Below are 27,326 nucleotides of genomic sequence, written 5' to 3' on the forward strand. Positions count from 1 at the left end.
AAAAAAAAAAAAAAAAAAAAAAAAAAAAAAAAAAAAAAAAAAAAATCAGGATTCCTATCACCAGCTGCTTTTTCAATCTGGCTTTTAAATTTACTCAAAAAAAAAAATGTAGACCTGTCACACAGTATCTAGACCCTGGAAGTATGTTCCATTTGTACTGGATTGCATTTAGGAGGGGATAGTAAATGAGAAAGAGGGTATTATTCCTGTTATTAGACTGTCTTAATGGCTGTGAAAGGGTGGTTGATGCTGTGGTACATTATTTGGGATAGTCTCATCCATTATTTGGTCTTGCATACCAGAATTACACCTCTACCCCCATATAACGCAACCCGATATAACACAAATTTGGATATAACGCAGTAAAACAAGTTCAATAGAACGTGGTTTAACCTATAACACGGTAAATTTTTTGGCTCCCCAGGACAGCGTTATATCGAGGTAGAGGTGTACATGAATTTGATTAAGTAGGTTTCAATAAGAAAAAAAAGTCACAAAATCCCACCAGCAGAAATATCAAGATTAATATTCATGAACAAGGTTTAGCATATGTGCTGCTTTGTTTTCCCTTAACTTTTCTACCAAAATGACCATGGTTAGGGAATTTATCCAAGAAGGGAAGAGAGGTCTGATGATTTAAGAATTAAAATTAAGTGCCACAGAAGTTGTGGAAGGACAAGTGGGCCCTCTGGCTCAAAGAAGAACTGAAGTATCCACCTGCAGCTTTCCAAGTAAATTACAATCAATCAGTTACTGAAGATCAAGAAATAAAAAACGAAATTGAGAACATAAAAGGAGACTTGAGGTAAGTTGTTTGTGACTGATGGTCTCTTTCTTCAGCACCTAATGCAAATGTTTCTAGGCACTACAATAATACAAATAAATAATAATAAATAATAGTTTAGAGAGAATCTTAGGATAAAAATATTAGAAAATGTGATAAACACATGAGGAATTGTACAGTGGAGGTCTGTTAATATGACTCTGGAGTTATTGCCAAATATTGAGAGAAAATCCAATACTCCACGAAAGCTTATGCTCTAATAAATTTGTTAGTCTCTAAGGTGCCACAAGTACTCCTGTTCTTTTTGCGGATACAGACTAACACGGCTACTACTCTGAAACCATCCAATACTCCAGTTCAGGTAAAAAAGTAATCAGTGTGATTCAGGAAAAGCTAAAAAAAGCCCCTTGGATGTTGGTATATTTTATTTTGTCCTGACAAGGAACCAATTCTGTTGATCTAAGAAAACAAAGATAGCTAATTTCAGAGTTCAGTGTATGCTCGCCATAGCTGGTTGCTGATATCAAGTAAAGGGTGCAGAACCCAAGCAAGGGTTTTTAAATAATGAAGCAAGTGCAGCCATATTTTAATGCACAAGTAATACGGGAGGGTAATCACGCACATGCTTCTGATTTTATTTGTGTGCGCACTCTGAAGATACAGTGATTAGTTCCTATGCATGTGAGGTTTTTCCACATCAATCAGGCTAGAAGGTTTTTTACATTAATGAAACTTCAACATCCAAGGAATAAGAATGAGATATTTTTGTAGCCAGAGATCTTGCTGTCTTTTTTGGGGGGTTTCTCCAAGTATACATTCTTTTTGTGACACATTATATTGAAAGGTAGTTAAGGGATTATTTGGTTTAAATTGAGATTTTTTGGGGGGGAGGGGGGAGATAGTATGCTTCCGATTATCTGAAAACCACAGAGGACACAGATTTTGTTTGGATAATCAGGAGTTTGGATAATTGAGAGGGCAGGAGTGGCAGTGCAGGGAGCCCTCTGTAGCTCACGGCCAGGCTCACTCACTCCCATGACACCAGGACTACCCTCTTGATTGTTGCAAGCGCAAGGGGTGGGGAGTGGGGAGGGGAGGAGAGGAAGGCTGCGGCCCTGATGGGGCAAAGTGGAGACTTCTGGGCATTGCTTCCATCTGCCCCACCAGGACCTTGCACATGCAGGGATCAGGTGTCACCAGCCCTGCAGCAGTGCAGGGGCCCTTGCAGCTCTGCTGTCATGGCTCCACTCACTCAGTCCCATGACAGGAGGGCTGCACAAGGCTTCCTGAGCTGCTGCAAAGGCCATTCAGCAACAGGGTGGCCTCCACCAGGGCCGGGGGTCTCTGCTCTATCATCTGAACCTCCACATTATCCTAATGCAGAGCACGGAGACAGAAGGGATTCAGATAACAGGGTTTTTGAAAAAATCAGGATTATACTGTACTTGATTTTCTATATGATCTAATGACCTATGGTTTGTTCAATTCAGCTTCTTACACTGTGACTGTAGGAGTGATCTATTAATGTTAAAGCCTGATACGGCAAATGGTCATATGCTGATTCAAAACATCAAAATCTTTCACTATGCATGATCACCAGCTAGTCAGTTGGCTCTTTTAAGGATAATGCTCTGCCTCAATATTCCATATGTCAGCTTTGTCTAAATCTGCAGCATACTTTCTACAAAAATACTCATGAATTTAAATACATATTAAAGGATACGTGGATGGTAATCCATCTTGTCCCCAAAGAAATTCACAAACTGAGTTCCATTGTAAAAGTAACCAGCTGGAAGTGGATCCAAGTGGCGCTTCATCTGCATTCAAAGGCAAATACTGTACCATTAGACATGTAGGCAGTCTAAAACATGGGTATGTAAATCTATGCAGTTAAACAGAAGGGGGATGCCTCTGTTCAGAAACTTACCAACCCAGTACAAAAGTGCTTGACCTTTTGTTTAAATGAGGTAGACATTTGCAAAACAGGCTTAAATACTAACGTGATTGCAGTATCTTTAGCTGTTACCTTGTAATTTAATTTTCTACTAGGAAAATTGAGGGAAAAAAACCCAAAACATTTATTGTCCTCTTGGTTGTAAAAGAGGACCCTAAGGGCATGTCTAGACTAGGATAAATGGTATACTCTGAAAACTTGTTAGCCGAAACAATGCAACGCTAGTTTGGAAAGGGCAAGTTAGCCCTACCCTATTCTAGCTAATATAATTTAAAAACATGCCTTTTATCCTAGTCTGAACAAGCCGTGAATGTTAACTGATACAGGGCTATCTTCTTGGGTCTCCAGACAAACCACTCAAGAGACACGGACTGGCCCTGTTCATCTCAATCCAGAATAGATTAATAGTTTCCAAGGCCAGAAGGGACCACTGGGATCGTCTAGTCTGACCTTGTGTATAACAGGCCACAAAACTTCCCCAAAATTATTCCTAGTGCACATATTTTAGAAAATCATCCAATCGATTTAAAAATCGTCAGTGATGGAGAATCCATCATGAGCCTTGGTAAATCTTCCAGCCATTGGATCAATGTACACGTTTCTCTGCTAGATTCAAGACCCTATTAAATTTGTTCCCCATGTAGATACTTATAGATTGTACTGAAGTCACCCATAACTGTCTCTTTGTTAAGCTAAATAGATTGAGCTCTTTGCGTCTATCACTATAAAACATTTTTTAATCCTTGAATCATTCTTGTGGCTCTTCTTTGAACCCTCTCCAAAATTATCTACAACCTTCTGTATTGTGGACACCAAAACTGCAAACACCAAACACAGTTGTACCAGTGCCAAATACAGAGGTAAAATAACCTCTTTACTCCCACTTGAGATTCCCCTATTTATATATCCCAGCATCACATCAGCTCTTTTGGCCACATCACATTGGGAGCACATGTTCAGCTGATTATCCACTATGACCCCTACATCTTTTTCTGAGTTACTGTTTCCCAGTGTAGAGTCCCCCATTGTGTAAGTATGGCCTACATTCTTTGTTCCTTGATGTATATATTTACATTTAGCCATATTAAAATGCATATTGTTTGCTTGTGCCCAGTTTACCAAGCAATCCAGATCGCTCCATATCAGTTCCCTGTCCTCTTCATTATTTACCACTACCCCAAATCTGTATCATCTGCAAACTTTATCAGTGATGCCCATGTTTTCTTCCACATCACTAATAAAATAGAGCCAAGAACTGATCCCTGCGGCACCTCCCTGGAACCATATCTGCTGGATCACTTTTCCCCATTTACAATTACATTGAGACCTGACAGTTAGCCAGCTTTTAATCCATTTAATATATGCCATGTTAGTTCTAGGTCCTTCTAGGTTTTTAATCGAAATGTCATGTCTGTCAAAGCCTTACAGAAGTCTCAGTATATTATGTCAACACTATGATCTTTCTCAATCAAACTTGTAATCTCAAACAAGAGATCAAGTTAGACAGAACCTATTTTTCATAAACCCATGTTGATTTGCATCAATTACATTACCCTCTAATCCTTTATTAATTGAGAATCTAGATCTAACAGCCAAGGTGCTTACATCACTCCTGTCCCCGTAATATCTGAACATCTCGGACTGTATCTCCACGATTGCCTAGGAAATGAGGGAACACTCATTGTATAAATACTCTGTGCACTCTGTACATCAGTCCTCATTCTATTTAAGAGAATGGTGGCATGAGCACTAATTCCTTAAGCAACAAAAGCGGGGTGAGGAGTGGAGTCACTGAGTCATGGTAGTATAATGTATTGTAATTGTCCTTATATGCAGAACAGAGAATGCTTTAAAAATACATTAAAATATGTCTTAACTACTTAAAGAACTAAGAAACAGGTTGCTTCATGGAGGTGACCTTATAATAAAGGTAGTTTTGGGGTTGCTTTTGGATGGTCTCTTATGACAGGTTTCCTAAGGCAGCCTGTTGCATAGACTTCACTGCATTTCAAACTAATTTTGAAACATATACAGACCTGGGTAACATGAAGCTTTTATCAAACATTTGTTTAATTCAATTTAAAACTGATATATTTTGAAATAAGTTGCACGTAGTCATTAGGCTGTCCCTTTAACAGCTTTGCACCCTGTGCCATTTCCCAAACTGACTCTCCACAAAGATCTCCTGCAACTATCCATATATTTGTTGTGAGGACAGATAATCAAAATAAACTTTCATTAAAACGCAAGAAGAGTATAGGCTCAAAAATGCTGAGTAGCTTGCCATGTAAATACAAGTACTATTAGTTTCCCATATCAGATCCTTAAATCCATTTTCTTTCCTGCTTGTTATTGACCAGAGATATATGGTTCTATTCCAGATGCATTACCACTTCAAGATATATACTAAAGAGCAAACATCTAAGATTGAGGCACTAAGTGCTTATGATTATAAGGATCTTTTTCCAGTCCTGTGACATGACCAGATGCTTCCCTGACAAACTCCACATTTCATACAGGAGGTTTTAGTGTTTAATCACCTTCTATTCCAACAGGAAGCCACAGAGTAACTTGTAAATACTCCTGGTTTGTCTAAAAACAGGCTGTACCAGCAGGAAGACCAGCAACTGACAGCTTAACAGTAGCAGCTGCAAGGGCACTCTAATAGAGTGTCCACAGAAAGAACGATCTTCAATGAGTTTATTTTTGCCTCTCACACGCAGAGGACAGCGGAGATGAACAAACAGTATGTATCTATATAGCTACCAAGAATTAATGGAAATACATTCATCATTATTCTGAAAATGTGATTATTGCTATGATGTGATAGCCCCATGCTCCCACTTCCAAAACTCTATTATGGAATTGGGTTATTTGGAAACTAATGCAATTACACAGCACTCCCACCACTTATCTGGAAGCTTAACAGCATCAGGAAAAATAGTTTTGCATGCATCAAGTCAGAAACTTAGAACACAGTTCTTGCTATAGTCTTCTATCATATACATGGGTACTTAAGGAAGTGAGGGTCAAAACGAAGCCTTGATGCTAATGGCTTGTACTTACATGAATGTTTTTGATCTCCTGCAGAGTCAGCATTCCTCTGGTTTTCAGGGCTTTCCTCTGAGGTTTCTATACATAGATTCAGATACCAATAATGCTTTTAATGCTCATGGCAACATCACATTATGTTATAATTAAGGTACCAAAACACCCAAAAAGCAAGCAACCAGAAAAGTACAACTACCACAAATATGAAAAAGGTAGCAATATGTAATCCCAGATAATTGTGGTTAATCCTAACACAAGGTATTTTTAAAAAATGTATATGAATGCTAATAAGTGGACACGGTTATTGAATTGCCTTGTTTACTTAAGGCACTCTAGATTCAATTTTTACAAATACAAGTGTAAAAAACTCAAGAATCTTATATAAATGTGGTTTAGTTAACAGAATAGAACAAAAATTCTGAAGGTATTTTAACTAAACTAGTTAAATAAGCTATTGTAAAAAACACAAAAATCACATAAGAGGCAGAGCAATCAAGTTTTTAGACTTAATAAAGAGGCCTATACCTCAATTCTTTAGGCAATATGCAGAAACTGAAATACTAAATTATTTAAAACCCCTGAATCAGTCTCTACTTTTGATGTTGTAGGGGATGAGAAGGCACTTTCATGATAAATCCCATTTACAGAGGTTTGTACATTTTTGAGAGCGTTACTGGTTGAGTTAAAATCTCTCATATTTGTTCTCAGTCCAAAGATTATGCTTTTATTTTCAAGGTCTGATAAATTCAGCTCAATCACTGCTGAGTTAGTTGAAAAAGGGGAGTGTTTTTCATCCTGGGAGAAATTTGCTTATTTTTAAAACGTCCAATCTTCCATGAACTCAGTCTCAGAACGGACAAATGCCGCTGGCATGTAAGAAGCAGCATGATTTAGAAATAACATTTGTGTACATACAGCATGTACATTTCCCACTTGAAAAGAAACCACACCCCATGCTGGAGGAATAGAAGTAGCAGTGTCAACTTCTCAGCCTACGCTGCATTCCAAGATGCTACACATACAAATTTATAGTTACAATATATTACAATTTTTTTTTGCATCAGAGAAATCATGACCATCTAATTAAAGATTGTACCAAAATGTGTATGGACAAGGAGCTAGAGTTAATGCAATGTGTGCAACCATAATTTTAATAGTTCCTGGCTCAAGTGCTGTACTGTGCAAACTTCATGTTCTCAGTTTTTGTATGGAGTTTTCTTTAAAAAAAGAATTCAAAGAGAGTCACTCGCCAGTACTTTGGAACTATTTGATTGGAAAGCACCGTAACAACATCTTTTCCCATACTCCTCAGGAGCTCAGACTGGTCACAGCATCTAAAAAGCCTACAGGAGCACTGATTGCAGTCCCTATAATATCTCAGAGCTGTTCTACACTGAGGAGGGATCAATCTAAGATACGCAACTTCAGCTACGAGAATAGTGTAGCTGAAGTCGATGTATCTTAGATTGATTTACCTCGGGTCCTCACGGCGCGGGATCGACAGCCGTGGCTTCCCCGTCGACTCTGCTTCCGCCTCTCACTCTGGTGGAGTTCCGGAGTTGACCGGGAGCGCGTTCGGGGATCGATTTATCGCGTCTAGATGAGACGCGATAAATCGATCCCCGATAGATCGATTACTACCCGCCGATCCGATCCAGTGAGTAGTGAAGACGTACCCTCAGAAACAAGACACCCCTGCCCATCTTACAAAGTGCATCCCCCAACCCTTTACTCTTCACCATGTGCTATGTTAGCCACACACATATACACATTTTGGACTTACTTAACAGCCCACTTTACAAACTTAGCAAAAAAACCTGAACATATGATTTTCAAGGCAGTGTAAATCAAAACCAGGTTTCACCTGAACACAGGTTAGTTCCATGCTATATTTAAACTTTCTTTCCACAGCAGTTTGCAAAATGTTTTAAAAACGGGAAGAGAACACATCCCCTTCCACCAAAAAAATTGTCTCATGATGAAAAATAGCTGAATAGTTTTTGCTCAAAACCTTTTTTTTAAAAAAAATCTTCACTGTCAAGAACAGACCAAGCCTGGAAAATGTAAGCCCAGAAGATCAAAATTTGAGCAATCGAGAACAGGAGGGAGGAATGGAAACAGTTATACACTAACTATAGTGGTCACTGCTACTCATTATCATTACACCCAAGTGCAGATTCCACACACTGGAATTGTCTGTCTGAGCTTAGGCTACTCTGGACCCCACCCATATGAAGGACAACCATGTCTCAGGGTACGTCTATACTTACCTCCGGGTTCGGCGGTAAGCAATCGATCTTCTGGGATCAATTTATCGTGTCTTGTCTAGACGCGATAAATCGATCCCGGAAGTGCTCGCCATCGACACCGGTACTCCTGCTCCGCGAGAGGAGTACGCGGAGTCGACGGGGGAGCCTGCCTGCTGCGTGTGGACCCGCGGTAAGTACCTTGTAGTTCGAACTAAGATACTTCGACTTCAGCTACGTTATTCACGTAGCTGAAATTGCGTATCTTAGTTCGAACTGGGGGGTTAGTGTGGACCAGCCCTCAGTCCAAGTCTTCTTGGGTTTATCGGGACATACTCGCATACTCAATTTGCTATGGAGTATTCTGCAGCAAAGAGTTCTCACCGTGAATATGCTGTGACATGTTTTAAAAATAAAGTTCGAATTACAGGTGGCACTGATAAGCCTTTTCAGCCATCCTGTTGAAAAGATCATTTCTAATGGTAGAATCATGTGTGCGCTATGCAGGACATAGTTATAATCAGTTACCAGTCTACTTTAACAATAAGAATATTAAAACACTCAAATTTCTCTTTGGATTTTTAAACCAGGCAACACAGAAAAAAAATCCCAACAGTTGCGTGTCCACAAACCTGCTTTGCAGTTTGCCTGAGCCAGTCTTTTATATCCTCTTCCTTAAGAGAGCAGCCAATGAACACAAGGAAGCACTCTTGCTGACCGCTGCGATCTCGGTTATCATTTCTTGAATCAGGAGGAGTAGGCCCCTCCTGAACAGGCACAAGGCTTAATGAATTAGATGATGTGTTATGACAGACTTCTATCATCTTATCAGAATCTACCAAAAAGAGAAGATATTTTCTTTATACACTGGGCTGATATAGCAGGTAGCATATGTGCACAGATGTGTGTGGTTCCTTTACGAACCAAACAACTACAAATGATATATTTTAGTATTCTAGGAGTAGGTGAAAACAAGTAGTGTAATCTCAAGACCATGCATAATAAGTACACTACAGTTACCTGAAAACTTAACTTTGCCCAAAATGTGGTATATGTTTCCAGAAAAAGGACTTGACTTAATTGATGACTTAATTGCTGTATGAAATAAAAACAAAAACAGGTTATTTAACTTATTTTTCTCTTCCCTGGTGCAGCTCATTCAGCATAGTTCACCTTGGCTAGCGGTAGAAGGTTAGAGTCCCAATCTCTAAATAACCCACTTCATACTATCTGCTATCCTATGTCCCTTGAAGCCCACACTATTCGTAACTTCTCTTCCCTATGGGGGAGAAAAGGATATATGCTCGAAGGGTACTATAATAAAAAAGTATCCCTCCCACATAATTGACTCTTAGTGCGGAGAGAAAGAAGATTCTCAGAAAAACAATTTTTAAAGTGACAGACGGAAAGACATTTCTGCTCTAAAAGCACATATTCACTCTAGCAGCAGTCTAATTTTGTAATCATTGCAAAGAATGATTGTATATAGTCACAAGATAGCTATCCTTTAACGCAAGAAAACAGAAAAGTGTTTATTTCAACTTAGAAAAAGCTTTTAAGTATCAAAGTCTATGGGATAATTACCCTCAAACGCACTAAATGTTAGATTTAATATTAAAAGATTACACTTATTTAAACAAGGTCATGAGTCTTTTTAAAGTTTCCAGAATAGACAAGAAAGTCAAAATACATAGCATATGGAAGTACTTTAAAGAGGAGGAATCACATTCTAAATAAAAATTCATATTATTCATGATTAGCATAGCACAGGGTCTCCCTACATTAACTAAACACCCACAATATTTTAGATCTTAAAGTCACCAAAAAACATTTTTACCTTTACATTTGGTCACAAATCGTGTTTTTTCCAGAGGACGGCTAAACCACACACAGATCTGAACCATTGGTGGGAAGACAGAACCAGCTCCAAACTTACCATCATACCTTTTTAACAAAAAAAGAGAAAAAGGGAAATCAACTTTATTTGCCAAAGATATTTTTGATTTCGTTTCCCCAGTCTTCACGTGAGCAATCAAAGTTCCTGTAAGGCTCTATTATCATGCTTTATCTGCTTTTTATCTAACAAGTTTCTAAAGATGAAGAATTAGTTATTTTAACAACAGAGGAGCTTTCACGAAGAGAAAAACTAAATTCATTGCATGTAAGAGAAATACAAACTGTAAACAAGGTAAGAATTATATATGTAAATTTGTATCATGATTGATATCAGGAACCACTTCAATGAAGTTCCTGCTGTTAGCACTTTTTTCCCCTGTGCACTACATTAAGAGAGAGAATGTCAGAGTCAAGAGGTTTGAAACAGTTTCTTCTCCAACCCAATCCTCTTCCCTTTGGAGTGATATGTGATCTACAAAAAGGCTTGCCCTTACATAACTCCATGCTGGTTTACTTAAGAAGCCTCTCTCAAACCCAGTTTGGAGTCAAGGTGTAATTAATTCTGAACAAGAAGAATAGAAGCTGTTCTGGACTGACAGGGTATGTTGATTGAAGTGCTGCACACTATGCCTCTAATGCTCTAAATGTAACTAGAAAACTGAATTGGTCAGGATTTGGGATTGGTGCCAGGTTGGCAGTTCTGGAGAATGAAATCCTCTATTTGCCACACAGATACAGCACAGACGGCAGCAACAACATACCATCCCCAGCAATGTGTTGCAAGCCCGAACTGTAGAAGATATCACTAGGTGTTAGAACGGAGTTCTGTTTCCATGAATTTTCTGTCCTTGGCCTCCGCCGAGGCTGCCAATCAAGAATGCGGATATTCCACTGGGGATAACTGTCTGCTAGTAACTGAAACAATACCACTAGATCATTTCATTTAGGCTGAACAGCTGTCAGACTGAATTTACTTCAAGTCAGTACTGCCCTAACTCCTCTTATTCTCACAGGGCTAGCTCTTGCTCTCACGGAAATTAATAGCAATTTTGCCACCCATTTAAAAGGCAACAGAAGAGGATCCGAAGTAGGCAAAAGATGGCACTAGTGGCTCTAAAACGACTACTCACAAGCTCTTAAAAAAAAGACATTTACAAAGTGATTGGTCCACACGTATGAACTGTCTTGAAAATATAAGCTAGTGGGGCTTTTAAAATCCTTCATGTTAATTAAAAAATGCTTTTTTTTATTATTTCTCAGTTAAGATACTTGCCAGCCAGGATACATTAAATAGCGAGCTCTCATCATCTGAGGATTTGAAAAACTGCTTTCAGAGAGAATTAGCTCAATATCCTCATTCCTATTGAAAGATAAAAGGTTGAGATTTTTAATTTACAGAACATGGTAACAATGGTCATTTATCTGTCAACTATTTACATAAATTAGGATGTGCTAGTCAGATTGCAGTAAAATAATTATATGTTTACTATTTATGGTACATTAAAATATTCTCAATTTTCCAGACAAAACAAAAAAAACCAGGAGTTCTCTACTCAACTAATTTTCTATTTGCAACTAGAATACAAGTAAATATACTAAATAAAATATATAACACAGCAAAAAAGCCCTTATAAGAACTTTATAGGATCCTCAATTCAACTTTTATTGATGCTGAGTAGGACTTACTCACTGAGTTTGGTCCCATTAAAGTTGAGTGGATTTACTCATCCATGCTACTCAATATGTGTAGAGGTTGCACAATTGAGCTCTAACGGAACAAATATTAATATAAACCTACAATCTGTAGAAAGAGAATTTTACCTGCACTGCTGTATAAAGAAAAACCTAACATGAAAATTACTCTGCAAATAAAAAGATGCATCCATTTTAAACCTTAACTTTTCCTAAATCATACTGTACTATTTCTAGCTTATGGCCATTTAATGTATTCCTTTGACACTTAAATCCTTAGTGTATCCTGCTGTATCAGAACATCTGGTTGAAGTGTAGATGACATTCTTAAAATGTCAAAATTCTAAGAACAGATGAGGTATCCTGTTATCAGGGAAGTAATGACTAAGAAAAATAAGCATTTTTCTGGTTTACATACTAAGTCCACTTTCTGTTCATAGGTGAAAGTCAAAGAGGATCAGCTTTTCTTGTAAGAGAGTTTCCCATTTTTACAACAGCAACTTGAAAATCAAAGAACTGGAAGCTAGTATTACCTAGTTACAAGACCATTTTCTGCCAAGATAAATGAAACAGCAGGATTTGCTGCTCGTATGAGGCTCTGAAGTTGTACAAGGAGTGGGTGTCTCTGCTCTGTAGTATGACTTGTGAAGACCACATTGCTCACCAGTCCTGCATGAGGAAATTGCGGAACAGTTCACTCAAATAAGGTCTACAATGATGGAGAACAATAATAAACATATGCTGGTTAAGTGGTATAGCAAAAACACTTTTCCAGGTTGTAACCGTTGATCAGTATATGCTGGCTAGCATATATATACACATGGAGCAGTGTATTTATGTAGGAATGCATTAAGCCAGGGGTAGGCAAACTATGGCCCGGGAGCCCTTCAGACGTTTTAATCCAGCCCTCGAGCTCCTACTGGGGAGCGGGGTCCGAGGCTTGCTCCGCTCTGGCACTCCAGCCAGGGGCTTGCCCCACTCCGCATGTGCTGTGGGTCCGCGCAGCTCCCGGAAGCTGCGGTATGTCCCCCCTCTGGCTCCTATGCATAGGGTCAGCCAAGGGGCTCCGTAGCTCCCATTGGCTGGGAACCATGGCCAATGGGAGCTGCAGGGGGGGCACCTGCAGATGGGGCAGTTCCCCAAGCCGCCTGGCTGTGCCTCCGTGTAGGAGGCACAGGGGGGAGATGCCGCTGCTTCCGTGAGCTGCTTTGCTTGAGCTAAGTGCCACCTGGAGCCTGCACCCCTGACCCCCGCTCCTACCCTGATCCCCCTCCCACCCTCCGAACCCCTTGGTCCCAGCCCAGAGCATCCTCCTGCACCCCCAACCCCTCATCCCCAACCCCACCCCAGAGCCTGCACCCCCAGCCGGAACCCTCAGCCCCTCCCGCACTCCAACCCCCAATTTCATGAGCATTCGTGGCCTGCCATGCAATTTCCATACCCAGATGTGGCCCTCGGGCCAAAAAGTTTGCCCACCCCTGCATTAAGCACCAATAACATCAAGCACAAATATATTAACAGTGATACAGCCTAAACTGGCCTATACCATAATCCCGTTCACTTTATGCTAAGTATCCCATAACACTTAATTTACTGAAGTAAATATCTGGCCTAAGCAGATAGGAAACTGGTCAAAATCAAGATAAATTTGTTCTAGGTCTTAGTACAAGCTAGTGAAGTACCTTCATAGATCAGTACCTGGAATGCTAATATCCAAAACAAAGATAAAGAAGGAACTGAATAACTAGTTAGGGAACTGGGACAAACTAATGGGTTGGAATTTAGTGACACGTAAAGAGTTGTGTAACCTGTTTAAAAAAAAATCATCATAAAATTAACACCAGCTGAAACTTGCAACTTTGGGAGCACTCCATCTGTATAAAGTGAATATAATGTCGCTGCATGAGAGTTTCCTGGAGGCTGGTATCATAGATAGAACCTTTTCCCTATGCGATATTATTATTGGCTTAGAGCAATAAACCTGACTGGTTATTTCACCTCTTGAATATATTTCATAACGAATCAAAGTATGGTCAAGCAACTGACTACTCAGTTTATCGACCGTAAGTTGTATTTGTTTGCATCTCACCCCCATAAGGAAAGCTTATTAAAAATGAGAAAATCTAAAACTGATAGCATTTTGAGCAAGTTACGCGGAACAATCAACAGATTTAATTATTCTGAATTATTAAACATTTATATTGCAGTATCTTCTAGGGGCCAAGGAGGTTGGGGGGGGGGGGGGGAAAGAGGGAAGAGTTGTCAGTTGTGTCAGGCATTATACAAATATATAGAAAATAAGTCCCTGAACTCCAACAATCTTACAACCTGAAAGAGACAAGACATAACAGGTTGCAGGTAGAAAGAAGGAATAGCGTATTTAGGAAATAAGATTATACCAATTTGGGCTCCCATCCCAGAAACACTTCAGTATGCGCTTAACTTTACTTACCTGTGTAAAGTTATGCACATAAGCAAGCATTTGTTTGTGAATATTTAGTGTACAGTCCAACCAGAATACAGTTGTTTGATAGTCAAAAAGAAGAGAAGTTTAGAGGAGAAAAACCTCTGTTCTTAAATGGAGAGTAACCACTGGTAGGCATTTCCACCTTAGAGAAGCCAACCAATAACTGGATAACAGCAATTAAGTAATACCAAAGCTACTGCCGGCATCATGCTGCTCATACTTTGTTATACCAGTCTCAAAACACACTGAGTACCAATATTCCTCACCGGTCTTACAAGCGGTTAAAAAAAATCACCACCTTAAAATATTCACCCCTTTGCAGGGGTGGTCTTTAGTGGGAAGAGTTTTGGAGGGACAAGGCAGAAAGTGATACATAACCAGTGTTCAGCATCAATGTCCAGAGATATTGTTACAGTCTCCTACACTACATAAAACGGAGGGTTTCAAAACCAATCACTTAAAGAACATTACTCTGTGAAAGGTATCGTATTCTACTCATTCGGACTTGGAACTGTGGAGTTCTAATCTCAGTTCTCTCACTGACTGTATGGCCCTGAGCAACTTACTGTGCCACTCTAACTCAGCTTCCCCATCTGTAAAATGGGGATATTTACCTCCCTCACAATGAAGCTCTGAGGCTCAATCTTGTGAAGTGCTCTGAAGACAAAGAATCACTACTACTTTTGATGCAGCAAAGGAAAGGCTTACTTCCATGAGAAATTTCAAAGACATCTATCATCCCGCTGTACAAGTGACAGTGCTAGTCTACGCCAGTAGTTCTCAACCAGGGGTACACATACCCCTGGGGGTACACAGAGGTTTTCCAGGGGGTACAACAACTCATCTAGATATTTGCCTACTTTTACAACAGGCTACATAAAAAGCACTAGCGAAGCCTGTATGAAATTTTAGTTTGTACTGACAATGACTTGTTTATACTGCTCTATATACTATACACTGAAATGTATATACAATATTTATATTTCAATTGATTTATTTTAGAATTATAGGGTAAAAATAAGTAAGCAAGCAATTTTTCAGTAATAGTGTGCTGTGATGCTTGTATTTTTATGTCTGATTTTGTAAGCAAGTAGTTTTTAAGTGGTGTCACTTGGGATTACTCAAGACAAATCAGACTCCAGAAAGTGGTATAGTTGTCTGGAAAGGTTGAGAGCCAGTGGTCTACGCTATCTTTGGGTGAGGGAAGAACAGGATTTGACACCTGTCCTATCCCTTTGCATTTCTGTCAGTTGAGTCACATCTGCATCCCTTTCAGAAAAGGTGCTGATGACCTCTGCAGTAAATCATCATCTTCAGATGCAATACTGATACTGCAACATTTTCAGAATCAGGAGATTAAAGTAGGAGAAATAAAGGGATCCTCAGGTCCCTAAATCTTCATTTTCACTATAAATGTAAACTTGACAGTGATTAGGCTGCTGGTGTCCTAAGACCCAGCAGCTCCATGCTGACCAATATTATCTCATTGTTTCCTTGTATTCTCCCGTCTGTCAGTATCCATCTGTTATTGCTTGTCCACACTTCTTGAGGCAGAGACTGCAATGTCTGTGCAGCACCTAACACCAGAGGGTCCTAGTCAATAGAAAGGGCTCCTAGGCACTACGATAATACAAAAGAAGAAGAAAGAGTTCACTTTATCATATGCTGCCTGTGTATACAAATGTAGCTTCTTCTGTAGTCTAGAGTTCACGTGGACAAGGATTTATCTAGTGGAATTAGCCCACTTGCTCCTTTCAAAGCCCCATTACAGTGGAACTCCTAGGTATGATTTTTTAAAATATTTAAATCACTAAGAAACTTTACTGCCAGACTACCTAGGACCTCAGACAACCTGTGTGTGTGGCGCAGGGGGGAGGATGATGTAGGGGTAGGAATCTGAATCTTTGGACTCCTGTGACTCAGGAACTCTTAAAACACTGAAATTACTGGTCTAGTGCAGCTCTCTACCGTTGCAGGGGTCGATTTTGCTAAATACGACACTTGCTCTGGCAACAGATAGCAGGATTCCTTCAGATTTTTAAAGATCAGGTGGTATCATTGAACAGAAGCCAAGTTTGATCAGTTAGCGCAAGAACCAATTTAAAAGAAATAAATAAAAGGGAAGGAAAAAGCCAATTTAATAAAATTGGACTTAAAGAAAAATGAACATTTAAGCCTCCTGGCAAGCTCGATGTTCGTCCATACCATTTTAGAGCTGAGACTTCAGACAATTGTCACTTTTAGAAACAAAAATAGAAAATATTTTTCCTTTCTATTTTCAAAATGGTTCTTTTAGACACCAAGTTTGCATTCCACTCCATGACGGTTCCACAAGATGCCATGAGGATAACAGCTGGAAAAATACTAATGGGACACCTAACTTCCTTGAGTCTAACCTTGGAGAAAAGTAACAGACTTCAGCTGGTGCTGCCATAAAGAGAAATTCCCTCTTTAAAATCATGAGGCTATCTGTTCTCCCAGACTTAGGGCTAAACAACAGTTACTATTTTCATTTACAGGAACCTTCCTGGATTTGAATACAGAAGATGCCCTTTTACACCTAGTGAACAAGTACAGCATGGAGACAAATTACAAGTTAAATTGGAACTAGCTGCTGCTGTTGCAAATGCCTTCTGAAGGGAATCAGAAATAACATCCTAGCTTCTATCGCCAATAAGCCTTGGGTACCAGAACCAATTTTATTAAGGGAAAGAATGTTGGCTGGCATATTGGTGTCATCACCCTTCTCTTTTCTTAAAGTACCACAGGAACCATTAATTTCTGAGCAGAATTACACTGAAGAGGAATTACAACTTAAGGAACTTCTGTCTAATACCTCACCCAAGGGATGGCGGAGCACAGGGTGCAAGATCCCTAGTAACTCCCAGGCTGTAGTGCTGAACTTGAAAATTCCCTCATGTCCCGAGTCCAATTTATAAACAATTTCAGGTATTTCCCCTGTGCCATGGACATTAACATGAGACAAAATAGAAGGTACTTGCAAGAGCAAACCATTTAAGGTAGAACTACTTATGGCGGGAGGTATTATAAAGGTCAGAATTGGACCTTCTAATATCTTTATCTTAAGAGGTTCTTAGACTAATTTGAGAAGCATCTACATTGTCAGATAATAAAATTGGGATTGAGAGGCTAAAGGATAGAACAGCAAGCACAGAGAACTTCAAACAATACTGATGATAGGCAATGGTCACAGCACACCAGCAGCTTAACCACTGTCAAGTTTTTGTAGGTATCATGGCAAAGGAAAGCTTTGGGGAGGGATTTGAAAGTGAATAATGAAGTAGCTTGGCAGATGTTTATAGAGAGTGCCTCAAGCAGGAGAGGCAGCACGGGAGAAAGCATGAAGGTACTTATTTGAGAATTTAAACAAGTAGGCAGTGGAGGCTGGCATCATGGGCTGATCAGAGTGTCCACAAATCAACAGCAACTGAGAGGTAAGTAGGGGAAAGATAAGTTGACCATAAAGGACCTTTTAAGTGAAGACAAGCAGCTTGTGTTTGATGCAACTGAGAAGGGGGGCCAGTGAAGGGAATAGGGCAGACTGCATATGTCAAGGCCAGACAGAAGGATGTTTAATACAGTGAATACAATAAAACTGCACAGGCGTAACTGAAGGCAGAAAACGGGCTGCAGAATCTTTCCTACCATTGATGATCTGCAAGAACAGAGATTAACTTTCAGATCTCAGGTTGAATTTGCAGGCTGGCAAAAAAAATCTCCCATTTGGAACTTAAATAACAATTTGCTTGATGAGGCATGAGAAGGGACAGAACCCAGGTCATACCCACAGCTGTTCTGACTTCCCATTGTGACCAGAGAAAATAGTAAACACGTGTTTTTGTTTCAAAGCAAGCAGATGTGACGGAACACAGCCACAAAACAGATCTTCTGAACGTGGTGCCATTTTTAATCACTTTTCAGAGTAGAACCAAACGCTAATACTGTATTAAAGCAGAGTATTTCTTATTTAGCTACAGCTACTGGACAACAATCTACTTTCACAAGCTCTTTCAGTAGTAAGAAAAAGTAGTAATTGTTGTAGGTTTTAATGAAATTTCAATACTTACCTTTATGCAGATGACTTTCATAAGTCAATATTCATATTGTACACATTTTTACTCAGTTCTTAGAAACCAAGAACTAACAGTTAGTTTTAGCTTGCTGATTCTCTGTCAGAGCCCAGCTTACAGGAGCCAGGCAGCAGCTCTACATTGTGCCAGCTGACAACAGCCCCCTAGGGACCACACTCCATCTGCGGATAGTTGAAATGCCTTATACTCCAGCCATTCCTCCCTCCCAAGCTATCTGGTGGGGGGAGAGAGGCATCGAAGGCAGCTATGCAGGACAAAGAATGTACCTCAAAGTATTGATACTGGCCTCTTGACTGTTTTGCAAAATACATGTTTGGCCCTCAGGCTGAAAAAGTCAGAAATCACTGGTCTATGCAACGTTTAAAGCCTGGGTATTGACAGGTTTTGTTCTGCATCATTTCCCAAAGAAACAAAGTTATTTACCTTGTGAACACTGATCCAGGAATTTAGGAAAAAGGAATCTGGAAAACAAAAGAAGAAATCTTAACGTTAAAAATCACGGTACGAACGAATGCTCTCTACCAACAGTTACCCAATACTATCTATTTCTAGAAGGCTTCTATTCTTTGCATTTATACTAACTATGAACCAAATTCCAGCATGCTTTTCATTTCCCAGAAGCTTCACTGTGAAAGCTTATTAGCAACTGAACCACATGTAACCCTTGTTTCGTATGCAGAACCTTTCAGAAGTGATGCCAAATACAAAACATGTGCTAGGATAATTGGATTAATGAATACAGGTGTCTTTAACTAGATAAGGTGCTAGAAGTAATTGGGGTAGGTGTCTATATCCTGAAAAACAGGAAGAAGAAACTAGGTCAGATAAGAAAGGCCTGTAATAATTAGGTATTGCCGTTTGTGGTAAATAGCTAATATATAAAAGCAGGTAATTTTTATAATCACTTTGGAACAGCAAGTGTCAGTTGCAAACCTGCTCCCAGGATTGAATGAAGTATTAACCTTTTCTGTATAGCACTGATTTATCTTTCATTAATAAACTGATTGAGCCTGGGTATCAAACATTTAATCGATAATCTAAATCGAGCCCTAACACAAGCATAATCCTTGTGTCAAGTTTGAAGACTCCCAATCGTTTGAACAATGCCTATTATTAGACTTAACATGGCATCACCACCCTGTCCCAACTTCAAGCCTTCTTTTATGCTATCCCCTGGCCTGGAATAGCCTTCCAAGTCATGTTTACTAAGTGCTCTCCCTGCCTCTAAGCACTTTTGGAAAACAAATCTATTTTATGGAGCTTTCTTGTTTCAGGGACTATTTTCAGTCTGTTTGGTCTATCTGGTATTACACAGCGTTAATTAGTAAAAGATTGGTATATACTTTGAAAAGGTACAGTGTTAAACATGAGTTATTGTTGTACTTCTGGGTTGTACCTTTAGAACACACATGCTTTTTAGGGCAGAATTCGTATTTGGTCTATTTTAGCCTTTGCAACGGTACCATATGTACTTCTGGCATTATATCAACAATCACAGCAGTGACACCATTTATCAACTTTATCAAACCTGTAACGAGCTCAAGTAAAGGGGTAATATTCTGGAACAAAAGAAAGCCCTCCATTATCAGGCACTGTAGATGACTTGGCCCTAGAGCCTGAATTAATTGGATACCTACAGTAATTAAACTTTGGAGAACAGAGGTTCTTTTTGTAAATATAAAAGGTTCAAATCGGACAGCAAGACACAATCTACTCTTCTGGAACCCTCAAAACTTCCATAACTCAGAAAGACTGATTGCAGCATAAAGCCATTTTAGGTCTGCCAGATTATGTACTTTTGCAAGCTCTCACAGAAGGAAGCTTCAAAGTGAGACAGAAATAGACACTACATGGGCTATGTCTTTGCCATCAACAGCTACTTCACTTCAGGAGATAACCTGCAATTCTTTCATCATACGCCTAATGAAACATTTATAGTAATAACCTTCATTTGTGGTTAACATCATCTACGTCAAATTGAAAGATTATGGTGGAGGCACTTGGTATTTACTCAAAGAGACAGAATTCATGTGTTAGAATCAACCCATCTGCTTATTGAGATCATAAATAGCTGTAAAAATGGTGTGTAGCGTTTATATCTAGGACCACAAAGTCTTAAAATCAGCTCTGTTCTACATCCCTTGAAAAGCATTTTAACAAAGTATCAAGATTTTGTCATCTCTACAGTTTGGGTTGGGCACATGGGAACAGTTTATGAAGTGTATTTTGCTATTTAAAGTATTAGTTGTTTGGCTGCGTGCCAATTTTTTAAAAATAATCTAAGAAGTGCAACTAACTTCCAGAATTTCCTCTCCCATCTTTTGTCACTATATTCTGTAAAATTTGAAACCGAGAACCAAGAAAATTCACATCTTGAATGTGTAGTGACTTCATTTGATAGCTGACTTTAATTATTACTTTTTGTTTTCTTAATCAGGTACCCAAACTGAAATAAAAGTTTCTTATTATCTGGCAATATGAAGGATAAGGAAGTTTCACTGAAGAATCACTGCAATGATTTATGTGCTTTGTAAAGATCAACAACTATAATCTGTTTCTCTTTTTGTTTGTTCCTACATAATCCACAGATGCCAACATTAATTTTTTTTCCCAAGTTAAACCTTTTGAGAACAAAATTTTGCTTTTCTAGTGGATGACAATCCCACATTAAAGGTATAAGTCAAGCTGCATTTAAAAGCTCTGTTAAAATGATATAAACTCAAAACGAGAACATTTTGTGAAGTTACAACACAATAAGCCAGCACAGCTGTGCACAAGCAACACAGCATAATATGGTCGCATCAGTCTCACAAGATGATAGAACAGACCCAACTATATATACACAAACAATACACAAAACAATTCAGATTTTAAAATGTACCTATGTTCCATATAGCAGCTAAGTGGTTCTACGCAAGTAGAAATTGTTCCTATGATGAAAGAGGACTTCACATCAGGGTCAGGGTGAGTCTCCAGTGCCTGTACAACATCAATAACATCTGTATATCTGCAAAGAGAACAAAGTGAAGAAGTGTGAAGTGACAGAAATACAAGAACCATGTCAACAACTAATCAGAAGAAATTACTAGAGTTCTCAGAAAATGTTTGTTACACAATTCAGTATGCAAGAAATTTAGGCATTCAGACATTGACTTACACAAAGAAAACATAATACTGAATAAGTGTAAACTTCTGCTTTCAAGAGGCACAGAAACAACAAGATAGGAAGAAATTCACATTATGCCTTCTGCATATGATGTGCATGTTAACTGAAGACTTAGAGGAACGCAATAAATTTTATTTAAGTCCAAATGGTAGGTTTTGTAAAGAAAGGAAGTACAAAACCCAATGTCAACAGAAATGTTTCTCTGACATTTCTTTAAAAAGAATTCCAACTTCAACATTCCACTTGAATTGAAATATTCCTCCGCTGTGTTTGTAACTCAACGTTGTACTAGTGCATGAGAACAAAATAAATGAAATTGACTAAATTGAGTTTATGAAAAGTATTTACTTTTAGGCAAATTATCTCATCCTTTATTTTACTGGCATTAAAAATAAAGTCCTCAAATTATATTAATAATTGGGTTTCTCTGTACCAGTCGACGCCCAGAGTTCAGCTCCCAACAAAATGTGGGAAGTCTAAGATCTACCAGCCCACGCTGCAAACTTTTTAGAATTCTCTAGCATAGATTCAGCTTCAGACTTTTGGTGAGATGTGGTTTTAGAAATTTAAACCTAAACCCAGAGAATTTACCTATGGTATAAAGCAAAGTTCACCTAACTATTCTATTTTACTATCAATGATGAAAAGCAAACAGTGAGCACAGCCAAAACACCATAAAATATATTAGTAACAGTTAAGAATTTGGCACCAATGTAATTTATAGGCATATATTAAGAAATAATTAGTTTTCTTAAACTACAAAACAATCAGCATGAGAATCTTTACAATGAACGCTATCTTAGTATTTCCAATAATGGAAACTAGACAAAACAAAATAGTAAAGAGTTTAGTGGTGACCAATGTACATGAGTTTACCTAACAGTATCCTTTTCAAATATTGTACACTTGAAACGCCAAAATGCTATGACCTAGACTCCTATAATGGTACCCACTACTGTATTATCTGATTTAGAAATGAATATTTACTTCTAAATCAAAATGGAAAAAACGGTTTCACTTTAATCATACGTGTAAGTTATCTGATGGGAATGCTGAGTAATCATACATATTAAATCCAAATGAAGCACACATTTCTTTAAAGGATTAGAACATTTCTCAGCGAAGACAAATTACTGTTACACTCTTGGCAGCAACAAGGTGGACAAGACTTAATTACGCTAGGAGCAAATACCTGAATATGCTGCCAAGTGTGGTGCCAATGATAGAACAAACAGCATCCTTTCCTTCTGATTCAAGACTGACCACCTCCCACCATGGTGCTAATGTGTGCTGTTGAAGTGGTCATCTTTCAGATGATACGTATAAAACAGATTTTATCCATTCATGTTCATTAAAGATCTAATAGCTTTTCCCCCACAAGACTAGGCACGTTTACGTGAAACTGAATTTGACCAAGGCCTACTTAAAATTCCCCCAACAGTTTTAACTGAATATGGTTTTGTTCTTCACAACCAGTTCTAAATCAGAGTTTCAGAGTTCGCATGCTCTGCGGGGCACAATCCACTCTGGATCAGAGACAGTATGAGAACACTCAACAGCAAAAACTGTTGCATGTTCACATGCATATTTACCTGAATAAGAACTAATGAAATAAAAACTAACATGTGTAGATTTGTTTCTTGAATTACGCAAATTTAAGTTAAAGGTTGAGATTTTTTTAAATGCAAGAGACATGAAATCCTAAACTATGGTTCTCATAGCAAATACAACTCAGGTTTGTCTACATGAACATTTAGTTTGCTTCAAACCGGTGTATGAATCTACTGCACGCTAGCCTGCCGTGCATTAATTGTCCATATGGACCCTGCTGATATCTGTTCATTAACGCATTTTAATGTATTCCTGTTTCAAAGCAGGGTAGATCAAAACACACTAATGAACTGTCAGTGTGCTTCAGCATGGTACACATGGACAGTTAGTACGTAGCAGGCTAGTGTGGGGTAGATTCACACACCAGCTTGCAGAGAACAAAATGTTCATGTAGACAAGCCCTTAGCCTCACTTAGTGTATTAAGGTATTATAACAAATTACAACACACACACACTTGAGAGAGAGAGAGAGAGAGAGAGAGAGAGTGTAAGATCAGCTGCTACACATGCAAAGGGAAGAATAACAGTTCTTATAGTTAACATTTATCTATTTTTGTGTTTAAAATCTCACTCACAAAAAATTTACTTTATGTTCATATTGAGGAAAAAAATAATGAATGGCTTATTTAGATCACAAAACCCTGAAATTATTTATTAGAAATCCTTCTGCACGGCTTATTCAGAATATCTTTACAATGCTTTTCCAAAGAAAAATCTAATTGTGGTATTCAAAGAATTCAATTACATCTTACTTCCTGAATTTAAATATTTTCAAGACACTCAAAATTAAAGTCTAGCAAAAACCTTTAAGGCTTTTAAGTAATTTTCCACACAATAGGTTTTCCCTTGGAGAGGAATGGGATGGTACTCCACCCTATTGATATTTTTCAAAACATTTTCAGTATCTTAACCTTCAAATATAAAACTAATTGTGAAAAGTAGGATGTTTGCTCAGCTAACAAGCTTTTCTGCACGATGCACAAAGCTGTTGTACATTTTTGCTGTACCTTATTGTTTTCTTCTCTACAATAAATGATATCTACTGGGTGTAACAGAGAAGTATTTTGTGACACTTGCATGCATACAGTAAATACAACAGAAACTAAACAATGCTATAGCGGCTACAGTAACTTCCACCTGCAGTTCTCAAAGTAGTTCATAAGATTTACCTCAGGTCCTCAAAAAATCAAGGGCTTTCAAAATTGAGATCAGTACCTTTAGTTGGCCACCATATGTGAAGTGGGATTAAGGGGAGGGGGTGGGACACCAAGATAATGCATTCTCATCAGTTTCTGGAGGATGAGTGCCTCGCTATCATGACCCACTAAAAAAGCGGTACTGCACTAGAACCACACTCTCATCAGTACTCAGGATGAAATCTGTGAGGGCCAGAGGTAAAGTATTCTCTACTGAGGGCTCCAGACACTTGAACAGGTACCGGAGGGGGTAAGGCCAAAGCCAAGCCTGACTGTTGTCAGAACATGAACCAAGACTCATAAATTTTACAAATACCTTCTTCCAATGAAGGCAGGCAGGAATTACAAGTTACAAAATAGCTTAACCCAGGAGATATGAAGAGCAGAACTGAGAGCTGTGTACTCTCCTGAAGATCAACCTTATTGTGTTTGACAGAACTACTAAGCAGTGATGGGGACCCTTGAAATACTTGTAAATGAGAATAGAAGAGAAGAATCTATTGTAGAAACTGCTTGTCTAACATTTGAAACACTTACCCTTGCAAGACCACCAACAGCCTCATTTTCTTTCTACTGTAACTGGACTGACGTGCGCTGCGGTTCTGCTGGGACTCAATAACACTTGAAAGGTAACGCTGAAAGTGGGCAGCACTGAAACATTCAGGGCTATCCATAGTTTGCCGATAAACAACCCACCTGAAATAATCAAACTGAGTGAGATATCAATTCAATTCTGTTTTCTCTTTATACCATATTATTTCTGTTCTTTTCCTTTTGACCCCATGGCCATCGAAAATAAATCTGTGACCAGTACACAGAAATTCCCTATTTCTGGTCCCATACAGAAACAAAGGAGAAACTCACTTGGGTTTATGTCTTTTCAGCATCAGCCTACTGTTTCTAAATTGCTGTCAATGGCTTCTTTGATATGAAAGAAGGTCAAATAGCGTCTTCAAAATGTGCCAGAGTAATTTTGATTTGTGTGTTAGTAATAAAATTGAGTGATCACGAGCAGGGATCCTAGAAATCCCTTTGCCACAGAAAAACAGACAATTTTTAGTTTTTGCATTTTGTGAAAAAAAAAAAAATATTAACCATTAACTAAATTTTATTTAAAGTACCAGTGTCACTTATTCCATTGGTGCCCAACCTTATTACAAAGGAGGGCCACATAAACCTAAGCCCAACCTTGTGTGGGCCAAACAGATTTTTTAATAAGGTTTCAGTTGACAGCAGGAGTCTCCCCACTCGGGGCTGACAATGGGAGCTTTATTTTTTTGTATTTAAAAAAAGAAACCTTCTGAAAATATACAATACAGACATAGAAGTATTTGGTATATGTGAGAAATACAAATTGCAATTCTGCAAATTTTATTTTATTATAATGATTGATGACACTAGTAGGCTTTGAACTTGCTTAAAATTGTAAATATATCAATAAAACATTGTGTGCGACTAATACCTATATTTTACTATAATACAGTAGCTAGGGAAACTAAAGTTCAGCGTTGCATTTTAATCATGGAAAACCACAAATTTTTATGGTGTATTTGAGAATTTTGTTGTTGTTTTTTTTAAATCATGAAAAACTAGGATCCCTGATCATGAGACAATATATGGACCTCAACTGAGCTATCCTGGACAGGATACAATTTCAGTTACATTGTTACAATGAAATTTTCACCAATTTACTCATTTAACCAAGTAATGAAATAAGGCTTTATGCAGTAATCATTTCAAAATAATCTTACATGTTTACAATAAAAACAAACACACGCCAACCCCTCACAGGGAGTACAGACGCTGCAATATCTCAGTTTGCAAACTTTAAATAAAAAGGTTCAAAACAAGCCACACAGAAAACCCCACCATTTATTTTTTACATTTGGCTCAAAACAGAGAATTACTTGAAAATTTAGAAGTGCTAAATTCCCATCCAGCCAGGTCTTGTTAATACTTGCTGGAGCCGCCTTACTACGGAGACTACATTCCAGATTTTTAGATTATAAGCTTTTTGGGGAAAGAAAAAAGGGGTTTGTTTGTTTGATCTTGTACAGAGCTGAGTACTCAAACAAGATAAAATTCTAAAATGATTCTTTCCTATCTCCATATGCTGGTAGAAGTTATACATATTCTCCCTGGTCTGGCAAAAGACAGCAAAAACAAAAACATTTTTAAAGCAGATTCTACATTTAAAAACAATATTTTAGCTAGATTTCAAATATATTCTGACCTCTTACACAAAAGATGAGTTATATTTGCTTTAAGACTCACCACCAGAGGAAACAAGCAACGAAATCTCTCTACCTGTTCTCTCAAAGTGCTGACAAAGAAAATCACCAAGTGACCAGTCACTTTAGCCTAACATCTAATGTTTCATCTGCTCGTTTTGGAGATACTGCTAATCCTACAGATGAATTGAACAGTCTCAGAAAACTGAAACAAATGGACATACAGCAGTCACAACTGGCCATTTGAATTAACTTTCTTGTGGTATCTGTGGTATCCCCATTCTTAATATAGAATAATATCTAACTACCTAAGATACTTATATCACACACACACACACACACACACACCCACCCACCCTCCGACGGCCATTACTTTGGAATCTAAGTGCCTCATGATTTTTACTGCACAAGTCCTCACAACACCCTTTTGAGGTAACAAAGTGCAATTATTCCCATTGTCAGGATGGGGAACCAAGGGACACAGAGACGAAGTGAAATACTCATGATCACATAGTCTGTGGCAGAGCAGGGAATTGAATCCAAGTCTCTCAAATCCATGGCTAGCAACCTAATCACTTCACATCCTTCCTGAATATCACAGGAACTGTTCGGTACAAAAATGGAAAAATCAACCAGCTTTTTTCTTTTTTTTTTGATGACTGCTGTAGAAAGTAGAACCAAAACTACACTAACCTTCCATACTCCTTGTTAAAAGTGACCAGGAAAGCGCACAGATCACTGGAGTGACAGCCTGGAAGCCCTGTTATAATAGTGATAACCACCTAAAGTAAAAGTAAAAGGCATATTTATTATTATTACTGTCATTATTATTTTTCTTCAAATGCTCAAAAGTATGCTGGACACCTCACAAACAGATAAAACAAGTTCCCTTCTCCTAGAAACTTAAATCCTAAATACAA

The 27,326-nt window shown here is 38.4% G+C and overlaps 1 protein-coding gene across 1 annotated transcript in view; it reads right to left on the reverse strand.

Moving 5' to 3' along the window:
- The window catches only part of CUNH20orf194 (chromosome unknown C20orf194 homolog), an 84,248-nt gene that overhangs the window by 5,873 nt on the left and 51,049 nt on the right, over positions 1–27,326 (reverse strand). The window contains exons 23-33 of the mRNA XM_026648120.1: positions 27,100–27,188; positions 24,713–24,871; positions 21,084–21,209; positions 18,626–18,663; positions 12,157–12,292; positions 11,205–11,291; positions 9,873–9,979; positions 9,056–9,130; positions 8,668–8,870; positions 5,805–5,870; positions 2,508–2,601 (exon numbers count right to left, since the gene is read on the reverse strand). Coding sequence (XP_026503905.1) covers positions 2,508–2,601; positions 5,805–5,870; positions 8,668–8,870; positions 9,056–9,130; positions 9,873–9,979; positions 11,205–11,291; positions 12,157–12,292; positions 18,626–18,663; positions 21,084–21,209; positions 24,713–24,871; positions 27,100–27,188 — 1,180 coding nt within the window. The remainder of the gene's footprint in view (positions 1–2,507; positions 2,602–5,804; positions 5,871–8,667; positions 8,871–9,055; positions 9,131–9,872; positions 9,980–11,204; positions 11,292–12,156; positions 12,293–18,625; positions 18,664–21,083; positions 21,210–24,712; positions 24,872–27,099; positions 27,189–27,326) is intronic.

The sequence above is a fragment of the Terrapene carolina genome, unplaced genomic scaffold, assembly GCF_002925995.2.
Source record: "Terrapene carolina triunguis isolate 2854851 unplaced genomic scaffold, T_m_triunguis-2.0 Scaffold66, whole genome shotgun sequence".
NCBI lineage: Eukaryota > Metazoa > Chordata > Testudines > Emydidae > Terrapene > Terrapene triunguis.